Source organism: Mercurialis annua, linkage group LG3, assembly GCF_937616625.2.
Source record: "Mercurialis annua linkage group LG3, ddMerAnnu1.2, whole genome shotgun sequence".
Classification (NCBI taxonomy): domain Eukaryota; kingdom Viridiplantae; phylum Streptophyta; class Magnoliopsida; order Malpighiales; family Euphorbiaceae; genus Mercurialis; species Mercurialis annua.
Window position 1 is genome coordinate 4,708,728 of NC_065572.1, and position 13,681 is coordinate 4,722,408.

A 13,681-nucleotide genomic window follows, 5' to 3' on the forward strand; every position below is an offset into this window, starting at 1 on the left:
CCTCCTCAAGTTCAAAATGAACTTGAGGAAATCCCAATCCTAAAAGATGACATTAGCGTCGAACATCGAACAGTCTGCTACTATTGTTAAAACTCACACGCCTAATGAAGAACCTTTAATTTTCTCATATTGATTGATTCAGTTTCTTTTATCAAAAAAGAAAAGTTAAATTTGAAGAACCTTGAATTTTCTCATATTTTGGCATGCATAGCCTCGAACACCGAACAGTCTGCTTTGCATTGATTGATGATCATAATTGTATATATGTTCCCCGCGAACACAATAAATAGACCCGCGCTCATTTGGTTTTCTAATCACATACACAACCCCAAATCAAGCTTTAAATTTTACTCATACAATTCAATTCAACCACCATGGAATCTCATTCTAATCATCCCACTTTTAAGGTTTCTTGTCAACTTGACCCCAAATTTCACCTCACCGTGAGAGAAAAAAAACTCATTCTCGTACCTTCTGATCCTGATGATCGTTTTCAAGTATGACCAACTTTCTAAATTTCTTCTGATTGATTTTATCAATCTATTATTATGATTAGTAATTTATTTCTAGCTTATTATATGGCTTCTTGAATATTTTTTGTGGCAGGAGTGGTATAAGGTTGAGAGGGAGAGTTTAAGGGTGAAGGGTAAACAACTTTTCTCATGCTTTGCTATAGTTAATAAAGCCAGTGGTGATGCCATTAAGGCAGATGTAAGATACTTAGGTCAAGCTTAGCCTGTTTATTATATATTTTGTGAGTTGTTTATTATCTTAGCCTGTTTCATGTCGTACAGCTCGAGCTCATACCGTATAATCCAGATGTTGTTGATGAGTCTGTGATTTGGTCTGAATCCAATGACTTGGGTGATGGCTACAGATCCATTTGGATGATCAACAATGTTCATCTGATTTTGGATGCTTTACTCGGTGATGATCCCATCAAAAACGGTACTGTTATTGGGCTATGGAAGTGGAATGAGGGTGGAAATCAGCGATGGAAGTTTGCTCCTCAAGGTAAGTTTCTTAACTGAAAATGCTGCAACCTTCATTCTTTTTTGCTGATCATTTCGTGTTTCGTCAGGCAATGAACTTACAGTGACCGACAGAAACTCAGGGAACTTGGCCTGCACATGTGGATGCGTGAACGTAAGTTCTGATGCGCACTATTTGTAAATGAGATTGCTATATATGTATAGCAAGTGTTAAGTTGGTGTATGATTTTGCAGAATCCGCAGTGTGAAGCAATTGCCAAAAGTGCAGCTGATGAAGTGGAGATGGTGAAAAAAGAGGTTAATGAGTTAAGGAATGATTTGAATGAATTGAAGCTTAAAGGAAGGCAGAGTGAGTGTGAAGTAGCTCAAGGTAACGCCAAAAGAGCAGCAAAGGAAAAACAAATAGAGACGATGATGACAAAAATCGAGTCTCTGAGGCATGAAATACAGGCACTGCAGGAAGAAATATTTCTCTGAGTTGCACTTTGCAGTACTGATGCATTAGGATTTTCATTGCTTATGTATTTGATGTCAAGTGCTATGCTATTCAATTTTTCATCATCTTTTTTTATTCTTATTAGTAAGAAGCTTAATAGGCGGATGAACCGGTGAACTAGAAAAATTGAATAAATGATTGAAGTAGTTAAACCGTGGATTGAACTTGTTAAACCGGACATAGAGAACTAACGATGGACAATTCTGTTTTTATTTCAAACTTTTTTATTTTATCAAAAAAATTATTTAATCGGTAGATGTCACCGATTCTATTTAAAACATGGATGTGATTCGAATAAAAATATAGCATAGAACAAATGCCGAACATAAAACCTCCACAATTTTCTCAAAAATTGAACATAAAACCTCCACAAACTTTCTAAAATTTTATTATGTATATTTTGTATATAATTGTAGTTTATTAATATCAAAAATAAATTAAAATAATGAGACTTTTAACTAAATTCTTAATGATAGAAGAATTTTATTTAAAAAATCAATTAACTTATTTTTTCTGTGAAAGAGTCAAATGTCAATGATAAAAGGCCGAAGGTACAAAAAAGCCCCTCAACTTATTCAGAAAGTACAAGACAGCCCTTAAACTTTTTTTGGGTCCAAAACGACCCTTTAATTTTTTTTCCCGAACAAAAAAACCCTTCCATCCAAAATCTTCATTAAATGGTGACGTGGCGCATAGGAAAAAAATTCAAAGTCATCCTTAATATTTAAAATACTTACCATTTTTATATTTTTAATTTTTTTTAATCATTTTCACCATCTTCTTCTTTTAAACATCAATAATTAAAACCAAATCAAATTAAACTAAACACAATCAATAATGACCTATTCTAACCACCCATTCACCCACTGATTTCCGGACCGTCGCCTCATCCGTCACCGCTCCACTGCCGCCTCGCCCACACTCCCACTGCCGCTTCGCTCCATCCTTTTAGGGATGAACCGTTACTGTTCATCCCAAAAAGGGATGACAGCAGCTGTGTGTTCATCCCTAAAAGGGATGAACAGCCAGTGTTTGTCCCGGCTATTCATCCCTAAAAAGGGATGAACATGAGCTGTTCATCCCGTTTAGAGATGAACATCTCAGTTCATCCCATAAATGGGATGAACTTTCATCCCTTAAAAGGGATGAATATCTCAGTTCATCTCTTAAAAGAGATGAACAGTGGATGTTCATCCCTTAAAAGGGATGACACCACCGTCGGCAAAAAACATTGAATGCCGAAAAGAAAATTCCGGCGGTCGGTGAGTGGTGGCGGCCGAAAATCTGTGGTTAATTAGATTTTGATTAATTTAATTGGGTTTTGAAGTGTTTATTTAGTTTTTGATAGGTTTAATTGAGTTTTAATTTATAATTTTAATTAATTATAGGTTTTTAAAAGAAGAAGATGGTGAAAATGATTAAAAAAATTTAAAAACATAAAAATGGTAAGTATTTCAAACATTAAGGATGGTTTTGAATTTTTTCCCTATGCGCCACGTCACCATTTAACGGAGATTTTGGATGGAAGGGTTTTTTTGTTCGGAAAAAAAAATTAAAGGGTCGTTTTGGACCCAAAAAAAGTTTAAGGGCTGTCTTGTACTTTCTAAATAAGTTGAGGGGTTTTTTTGTACCTTCGGCCATGATAAAATAATTACCAATTTTAATAATTATTCATAAAATTGACAGTGTATCTATCGCGAGTGACCCACGTGGCACAAAGAATAGTTCTTGACGAGTGTGTATGACTACTAGTATGTACGATACGTGTAGCTAACTAATTTTACTGAACGTATTCATCGGACCTGTACACCCTCGAATTTTTGTTATTTTACATATACACCTTCTATTTTTTATTTTAGTTTAAGACACCTTCCAATTTCAATCAAACAAAACACATTCTGTTCTCCACATTCACTCTCTAACTGCCACTATTTACTGAACCACCATGGAATTTCCCTTTGGCCACCACCACTCTCACACCCACCACCGCAGAAATGACGACGGCGATGATCCCGAAAGAAGACAATTCTACCCTCCATCCAACACTACTCCACCGCCACCTTTTTCCAGAGAAAATGAATTCGATCAATTCCCACCGCCACCGCCACCAGCTTACTTTCAAGAACCAAGCTTCGCACCACCGCCGCCATTTCAAGAAACCCAAGTCTACCATACATCTCATAATCAAGAACTGAACTCCGATTACCCACCACCACCAACTCAAGTGACCCATGTTTCTCATCAAAGATTTGATCTCGATCCTGAAACTGAAAATTCCAATTCTTTTAGGCCCCATTTGCCAACTTTTGTTCAGCATCACACCCATCAATCTAATTTGGACTTCTCCAATAGACCAACTTATAAGGTTTATTGCAAAGCTGACCCCAATTTTCACCTCACTATTCGAGATGGGAGTGTTGTTCTTGCTCCTTCTGATCCCTCTGATCAGTTCCAAGTATGTCAAAATTTCTTAACTTTTATTTTGATTCTGATCATGTTTTGAGTCTTAATTGAAATTATTGTTGCAGAACTGGTTTAAGGATGAGAAATACAGCACAAGAGTGAGGGATGAAGAGGGTCATCCTTGCTTTGCTTTGGTTAATAAAGCTAGCGGTGAGGTTATGAAACATTCCATTGGAGACACTCAACCAGTAAGATGCTTGTACTCTATTGAATTTCGAAATGTTTTGATGAATTTAGGTAGACCGAATTTGATTGTCATTGATAGAGTTGGAAATGTTGCTTTGCCAATGAATCGATGCAATAAACTAAGATGCCTGTCACAAACTAGAAGTATAGTAGTTATTGTTGACTCGCTAAAATAGCAGACGGGGAGTAATGGAGGTAATCGATATGGTGTGGTACTGTTTCCTTTACTGCATAAACCTACCATCCGCGGGCTAAATTTCAGTTTATGGTTATTGTTGAGCTTGTGATAACCGTATCCTCATTCTGTTGTCATCCTCTTAATGGTCGGATTGTTAGTGCTTAGAAGACATGTCATCGTTCTCGTTTCAGTGTTTCATTTACGTGCTACATAAATGTAGGTATAACTTATAATGGTTATTGTTCATCTTGTGATAACCATATCCTCATTCTGTAATCATCCTCTTAATGGTCGGACTGTTAGTTCTTAGAAGACATGGTATTGTTTCTTAAATATGTAATGTTGCCACTTGCCACTTGTGTCTATGAATCAAAATTAATTTTATCAATTTTAACACTAGTGTGCTGTTTAACAATCTATTTAGAAAACATACTAGTCACTTGGCTGTGTTTCTTCTTGAGTTAAAATTGCACAACAGGGGATTGACTATGTAGAAACCCTTTTCTACAAAGTATTTTGTAATTGCTATATTGGTGATGTTATATAACACTTATCTTTCATGCATGAGGTTTGATTCTGGATTTCCCACACTAGGGGTGCTCTGTGCTGAATTTTTGTAATTTAGTTTTAATTTGAGCAAGGAATATAGCACTGGGGAGAAGTATCAGGAAGCATAGAAGTTAAATATTTGAGCTTCTGATGTGGCTAAGCCTCTAATTTTCCCATGTACATTCATTATTCACATGATCTTCTTAAATGGTTTAATATTGTAGTCTGAAGCTGCTAATCAACAATTTCTTAATCCTACCACACTTTTGTTTTATTTTATGCAAGCACAAGAACCGTATAGAAAATCATTATCCAGTAACCATAACAACCTCAGATTCAACAAATTTCTGAATCAATTGATAAAAAAGAAGAGGAATGCCTTCTGAAGTTTAACATTTTGCAGACTTTATACAATGGTACTGATTATTCCTGGTAGAAGCGAATAATAACATGAGGGAAAAATTGATAACATGAGAGCTCTTTGATTTATAGAGAAGAATGTACTTGATGTACTTTTTCTTATGTTTTCCTCGGAAAATTGCTATTATGTTGCCAAAGATAAACTCATCCCGCTGAAATTGTCTGCAGGTGCAGCTGATACCTTATAATCCGGATGTTCTTGATCAGTCTATTCTCTGGTCTGAGAGCAAGGATTTGGGTGATGGTTACAGAACTGTGAGGATGATTAACAACATCCGCTTGAATGTGGATGCTTTCCATGGCGACAAAAACTCTGGGGGTGTCCGCAATGGTACCACCATCGTGCTGTGGAAATGGAACAAAGGAGATAATCAGCGGTGGAGGATTATTCCACAGTGTAAGTTATTTCATTCAACTAAAAGATCTCAATCCGTTCGGTTTTATCTTCTAAAAGCTACTACATTTTTATTTGTGTACTATTGAGTCCTACAACAACAATGGAACATTGGAAATGCATGCAATTTAACTCTTAACCAAACAATTGAAATTCATTTCTCTCGTTTCGCTAATAACTTGTTTTTCTTCAATGGCAGGAATAAACTTGTCTGATGTTGCAATTTCTAGCAGGTAAATTGCATTTGCTATATGTTACTTTGCAGGCGTGTTGCGTTGTTCATCTTCTTTGATAATGTGATGTGTTCTTACATATCTTGATGCTGGGTTTACTTCAGATTTTCTTGTTCATTGCCTATAGAGTATGTGGGTGTGTTTGATCTATAGGATATGTTTTTATGCTGTGTGTAAGCTATCATAAACATATGCTGGAGATCCTATGGCCATATTCATCTCTATTATTATGCATTTGGCAGTATTGTTATATTTTTCTCTTGAGAGTGCAAAAACCTAACCTGCAAATTCAGTTTGGTTTGATATTATAAAAAACATCGATTTTTCGGTTTCGTTAGATTTCTTATGTTTAAAAATTTCAGTTCAGTTTTGGTACAAACTGATCCGGAAAGACCAACCAAATCTAAAAAAAATCAAAATTTCAGTTCGGATCAGTATTGATTTGAACCGAATGTATGCCCCTGCTGCCAACTATTTGTCTTGCAACCATACTATCAAGTCTTTGTAGCTTATTATCAATTGAGAAGTGTCGTTTTCAACTTTGTTCAAGATCATTTACCAAAAATGTTTTATAGTCAAAACCCAAAACCCAATACAAAAATTAAGTATGTGTTCAAGAAAAACCCATCTTTTTGGACATAGCTAATGACCATGCAAAATCTTCCATTGAAAATCATTTGAGTCATAGTTGCAAGCAATTATATTTTCTCCCCCAATTTCTATCAAGAAAAACAACCAAGAAAGAAAATTAACTTCTTGTTCATAATTGTCATACTTAGAAAATGACACATTCATCTCATAAGATTAAAAAAATTCAATCCTACCCAATAGTCGGGGCGGATCCACCCCTTTAGGGGGCGGTTGCCCACTAAATTATTATTATTTTACAAAATATTCCTTTCAGTTTATGTATTTATTTTTTGAAACACGGTTACTAACTTTTTATTCTAACAATTAGCCTCCACTTTATTTTGTACAATCAAGCCTTTCTCACACTAGAATTTCTAGTTCAACTCCTGTCTAGGGTGACTTATATTTACTAGTTAATTTTCTCTAATGTAATGTGCAAATGATAAGAGTTTAAGGAAGATTATCCAAGAAAAACCCTACCAAACCCACAAAAGAAAAGTCAAATATATGGACTTTAGTATTTCATTTCATGAATGTTAAGTGAAGCTAAACTCCATTTTATTAAACTAATCTGTATTAAAGATTATCTTATTGCAAGGCATGTGAGAGTGCCTTCTATTTGGTGATTATATCCTTTCTGTCTCAATGGTGGCCAACTGTCTCAAACCATGAAACAGTGGCATTATTAATTTAAAATACCTATTTTATATTATGTCTTAAAATCTAAATTAAACTTTTTTTAATTTGATTAAAAAGATTAGGATTAGTGATATGATGTGATACTCCAAGTTTATCCTTTTGTTTTTAATTAATTTATGCAAATACTGGGTTGTTAGTAAGGTTAATTAGATGACATCATAGTCGCCCTTTTCATTGGCGGGGGTTGATGTGGAGAATACAATTATTTACAGGGACCACTAATAACAAAAACAATTATTTGTTGGATAAGACTTGAAGCTAAATTCTTTTTGCATCAAATTTCTCAGTTTTTCCTGCACAAGAAATTGGATGATGCTTGGCATGAGGAGGAAGAAGCATCAATTATTGAGAATTAAAAATTATACTCCAGATCTAAAATTTAATTTTAATTTACAAAACAAAATGTAATTTGAGTTAACATTTATAAATTAAAGAATTAAATTTTGTGATCCAAAAAAAATAAAATTTCTTAGCAAATCTAATCCAAAAGTTGAAAATTTTAATAGGTTTATTCAAAAGTTCATGGAGATTTTAATTTAATGGCACTAATATTTTTTGTTGGCATGTGCTTTGAGCATCTCTTTTCTTATGTACTTTAAACATATATTTTAAATTATGTCGCCCAAAAAGGTGATGTGGCACCATGGAGCACCACATCACAGCCATATGGCACCACGCCATCATCATATGACCTTAAATCATGGTAATGTGGCGCCATGTGTGTATGTATATATATATAAAAAATGCCAAATATCGTAAAAAGGCCAAAACTTTCACAAAAGTTTTACAAAAGTCCCGACTTTTTAATTTTTTCGATTTTGGCCAAAAATTTATTATTTGGTTTCACAAAAATTCTGACCTTTCAATATATGTGCATGCCACGTAGCGCCACATAGACAAAAAAAATTGAAATCCAATTGAGAGTTGGTCACAATTGAAATCAAATAATCTGTTTTTGGCAAAAATCGATAAAATTGAAAGGTTAGAATTTTTGTAAAACTTTATGAAAGATTTGACCTTTTTACGACATTTGGCCTAAAAAAAAATTGAAAATGAAATGCTAAATTTGACATTCAAAATGAAATAAAGAGCTCTTGTAATGCAATATTTTATGCTAAATTAGCTTAGCAAATGTAAAACTTGTATATGTCAAATTCTTTTATGTACTCCTTCCGTCCCTTTTAAGAAGGGACAAATGATTTTTTCACATATATTAAGAAAGCATTAACTACTATAGTATTTTTTTATTTTACCCCTATTTATGATAGTGTTGTATTTTGTGTGTAGACTAATAATCATTAATTATGGAAAGAAAAAAAGGGTTAAAAAAGGAAAATTCATATAAATTGGCACAAAAAACACGATATGGCCTTCTTAAGTGGGACAAATAAAAATGGGATATGTCCCTTCTTAAATGGGACGGAGGGAGTATCAATTTGTTATAAAAATGTCAGTAATAGCAACTTTATTTAATATAGTTGTATCGATAAAGTTTATTTTAAATTTATAAATTTTATGGAATTTTTAATATCTCTGACTTGAAAGTCTAGTCAGATGTACACATGTAAACAACACCATATATAATGTCAAGTCACTCTCCTTAACATAATGACTAATGAGGTTATTATAAGGTAGAATGGTGAATCACATAATGATGCAATATTGGAACCTACCAAATCCTACCATGAAAGAGATGGGTTTATACCGTCACCAGAGCGTCACTGATTACCGGAAATGGTGGTGGTGACGGTGGTAGTGGCGGTGGTGGTGGTGGTGGGTTCTTTGCTTTGCAGTTTCGTTTCTGCCCCCAAAATTAAAGTCAAACGGTTCTTTTCAAGTCACATTAATATTTCCTCAAGCCTTCCAATTGTAGGGTCCACGCGTTATCCACATTTTTTTTTAAAGTATGTTTAAAGTTGCTTCACTGCAATTTCATAAATATAAAAGAATTACTTACATTCAATTTTAATTCAAATATTAGTTCTTGTTGTTGATTATAATCAATATTTTATACTTTTTTTATAATTAATTTGTTTTTGATAATTATATTATAATTTTTAAAGTTTATTATCCTTTTTCATTTCATAATATAAAAGTATTGCACCTGTATAAAATTTAATAGTTATTTAATTGTTGTTAATTCATGATAAATAAATTGAAATGCCTTTTCAATTTTTTTAAGTAAATTATCATTAAATAATGATTTACGAAAATCAAAGTTATTACATTAGTATGTAAATAGAACTTTCTTTGTATAAAGATTAAAATTATAGGTGAATTAAAAATTTGAACTAAAAAAAATCTTGATTCTATCACCGATATAAAACATAATTAAAATATAACAAATTTCAATGAGTAAACATTAGTAAAATTTTATGTTTACAAGGAAAAGTGATTTGAATAGAATAAAAAAAATATGGACTGAAATTTCCTCAAGTTCATTTAACATGAGGGGTCATATTCACTAATTTACATACCATTCATTTTATAATAAATGGTGTTAATTTAGTGAATATGACCTTTTATGTTGAACATGAGAGAATCTCAATTCATAAAAAATAAATAAATATTTGAATATATCTATAATTTAATCAGAATGTTAGCGTGTCTAATCACAAAAATTTATTTTATATCAAAATTTAAAGTTAAACACAATTATAATAAATCTTAAGTTGAAATTTGAAAAAAAAAATTAGCTGTAATTGAAAAAAAAATTGAAAGTGACATTGAATTTGAACTTTTTTCAAACAAAAAGTTTAATGGTTTTTTCAATATATTAAATATGTGGAACAAGTAATAAAAAGGCTTAAATGTTCCAAAAATCACGAACTGTCGCGTATTTTTGGTATTTAACACGAACTTTTAATTTTAATATAAAAATATCATAACTATTTAATTTTTGCAATAATATACGGGCACGGTTTTGGGCATAAAATGACACCGTTTTTGACATAAATGGTATTATTATTCAAAAAAAATAATACAAATGTGGTTTTATATTTAAAAATTAGATATTTTATGTATCTCTATGTCAAAATTAAAAATTTGTGTTAAATATTAATAACACGCGAAAGTTGGTAATTTTTGGTGCATTTAAACTTAATAAAAATGTGAAATTTAATTGGCATTTGGCTGAGGAGATGTGAACAGAAAGCAGATGATGTAAGCAGAGGAAAAGTGAAAAGTAAGATCCAACTCAGCATGATGAGTATGAGAATGTCAACACGTGGAATTAGATTTGGTTGGCCCCCTTAACACCTAATAACAACCTTAATATCATTTTCATTCTAATTCCACTTGATAATTGTTATTACTGTTAATACCAAGAATACTAATCTACAATTATTAAATTATTAAAATTTTTGAGGATAGTAAAAGTATTACTTAGATTACTACATTCTGATTAGTTAATTGAGTTATTCAATAGGGACTTTTAAAACAGGCTGTTATTACAATGAGATATTTTAAAAGAAAAAGTCATTAAAAGTCATTGTAAAATATTTAATGTGTTGTATTGCCACCAACAATTCAAATAAACTATCAAGACCAATAGCAGGTGAGCAAACACTCAGTTTGGTTAAAAATCAACAAATTTAAGCAAAATTGAATAAACTAGGTTATTTTATATTCTTAATTGAATTGACCAAATTAATCAAAACTTAAGTAATTAAAACTGTATATATAAAATCAAATTGATGCAATTAATTTGTTAATTATGTTAAATTGATAAAAATATAAAAAAAACGAAAAATTTGGTTAATCAAGTTTTCATAACTCTTATTTTTAATCATAACCAAACTAAAAAATATTATATTAAATTAGCCGAATTGATCAAACTAGTCATATAAATCAATAATCAATAATTAAATTTATTGAAATAGATTGGTTAATTATTTTAACCAATTTTTGTCTTAATTCTACTTTGTACTTTACAATTAGAGAACACATATTTATTAAACAGACCGAAACTTGGTGATAAATATAAAAATGACACAATTAAAACAATAGTCCGTTGAAAATACTAATTTTTAATAGTTATAATGAATACTGAGCCCTAAAGGACCGTTCCGGACGCTTCTCAAATCTAGGAATAAAGAATAGTTACGGAAGGTCTTCCCAAACACGCCAAATTCCAGGAGGAGTAGGTTTATGCACCGATTCTCTTAGGGTCCGTCTATCTCAAAGCTTACAAAATACAATCCTCGACGAGAACTCTCTCATCGGGATTAAAATTTAATATTTTAATAAGACTCATTTTTGAATTCAAAATATTATTTTATTATCTGGACATAAAAAAAATTCTTTACAAAATGGGATAAAATTATATTTCTATCAGAACTCTACTCGATGCGCCTAAACATACCTATATATAAGGGTTTGAGGTATATGCTTATTTTTTATTCATTCTATTTATTTCCGATTATTACACACAAAGCTCTTAAATTATTTCATAGGTGTCGCATAAAAGGTCACATTATAATATATAGTGGTCTACATTAATCCGATGCATCGACATTATTTACAATTTATAATTTTTTTATGCTCAGTAATATCCTACAGTTTATGGTACATGTCAATTTATAAAGGCTAACTCAGACTAATTCGCAATATACTTTAAAAGGGTAAAAATAACAATGAAAAAGGAAAGATGAAGCAAAGAAGTTGTATACAAATTCTATTAGTACTATAAATAGAAGAATAAATGTAGGAAAGTTAGTAGAAAAGTTGAATTTTGAACAGTATATTGTATTGAATCAGTATGTTGTAATTGCTCATTTTCTAATAGTCGGCGCCAATATGTTTACTTTTATTTTTTTAATAAATGTTTTTTTTTTAATTAGGCCTTATAATTTGGAATTATATATACAAATGGATCAGTAGTAAATTTTTAAAAAATGGGTTTTAGCTTGTCAAGGCATTAGCCACTAGCTAAATGAGTTTGTAGTCAATTATTGTTGCCACTGTGTTGTTTTAATTAAGCTAATTGTACTTGTAATTTAAGTTATAGTCAAAATTATGTGCTAGGCATTTACTATAAGACGATAATTAACCAACAACATCTGACCGGTAGATGTAGTCTTCAATTTAATATATTCAATAAAAATAAAAATGGCCAGTCAATTTTTTTTAATAAAATATCGGTTTTATGGAAACAATATTTTTATACACTCTATATTCTCACTTTATAGTTAAATTTATCTGCTTTATATGATTTATATCAAAGATGTATTAAGAATATATCTTTAAAATATCTTATATGCATTTGCTACATATTTATTATAGACAAAAATAACATATTGCTTTTTGTGATTTCTTTTGTATTGATATAAAATTATCGTCGAGTTTAGTAGTGTGAATTTATAATAAGGTTGTCAAATTTGATCCAACTATATAGAGATTAAAAGTTAAAAATCTAAGCGGAATTGAAATGTAATGTAAAAGTAACAATATTATTTTTCAGAATTTACAATTTTTTTATCAAATATAAAGAATAAGTACATGTTAACCAATTCACTGGATTATTTTTCTTTCAAACTGAAGTGATTTATATTGTGACAAGTAGCCGATCCTGATTATTTATGGTCTGATTAGGTTGTTAACCATGCTTAGAACTAATTATGTATATATATAATAATAATAATAATCCTATTAAAGTGTGATATTGGTGGTATTAAAATAATAAAACTCATATAAACTATATGTTGCTCATAACTTTTTTTTGGTAAACCCATCCGGTTTTAAAGTTTCGTCCTAACTAATACGGATCCGATATGCGTCGCTCATCTGGCATCAAAGGTCCTGAATATCTTTTTGCTTCTATATGAGGCCATACAATATTAATGGGTTATAGCTATATATTTTTTGTTTTAATTTGTTTTATGTTTAATTGATTTATTCTTTGTTAATTTTCTTTTAGTGTATGCCTATGAAAGGGACCAAGCCACCAGAGGCCAAGGCATTACCATGTCATTTATGCCTTTATGAAAAAAATAAATCTCAAATTTTGAATAATATGTTGTTTGGTTTTGTATTATGAATCTTCATTATTTTCAGAGAATATAAAATTACCTAATAAATTAGATCGTCTAATTCTGATTAATTGCCGGAGCAATACTATGTTGTCAATTTCTAAGAAGAATGAGCCATATATATTATCAATTACTCCTATCTAATAAAGAATGTTTAAAGCTACATCAATATTAAAAGACCTGATGGTTCAACAATTTGTTAAGTGTACTATTAATAAAAATATACATGTAATATTCCACACTTGCTTAATCTCTAATTGTTAATTAATTCGTTTTGTTGGTTAATTTCTTCCAAGGAGGAGAATTAAATCATATAAATAAAAAAATACAATGAAAAAAAAAAGTATTTCCTTGATAGTATTTGATTATAAAAAGGATAAAGAAATTTTTACTTAATTATATACAAGTTAAT

At 31.0% G+C, this 13,681-nt stretch overlaps 1 protein-coding gene across 1 annotated transcript; it reads left to right on the forward strand.

Annotated features, from left to right (window-relative positions):
* Positions 1–3,348: 3,348 nt before the first annotated feature.
* On the forward strand, positions 3,349–6,161 carry LOC126675072 (ricin B-like lectin R40G3). Its single transcript, XM_050369646.2, has 4 exons — positions 3,349–3,943; positions 4,017–4,139; positions 5,453–5,681; positions 5,878–6,161. Coding segments are annotated over exons 1-4 (864 nt in total). The 5' UTR covers positions 3,349–3,433; the 3' UTR covers positions 5,880–6,161.
* Positions 6,162–13,681: the final 7,520 nt, after the last annotated feature.

Coding starts and splice junctions, on each gene's coding strand:
- LOC126675072 (XM_050369646.2), top strand. CDS start 3,434: ATGGAATTTCCCTTTGGCCACCACCACTCTCACACCCACCACCGCAGA. Junction 3,944..4,016: donor ATCCCTCTGATCAGTTCCAA/GTATGTCAAAAT, acceptor TTATTGTTGCAG/AACTGGTTTAAGGATGAGAA. Junction 4,140..5,452: donor CCATTGGAGACACTCAACCA/GTAAGATGCTTG, acceptor AATTGTCTGCAG/GTGCAGCTGATACCTTATAA.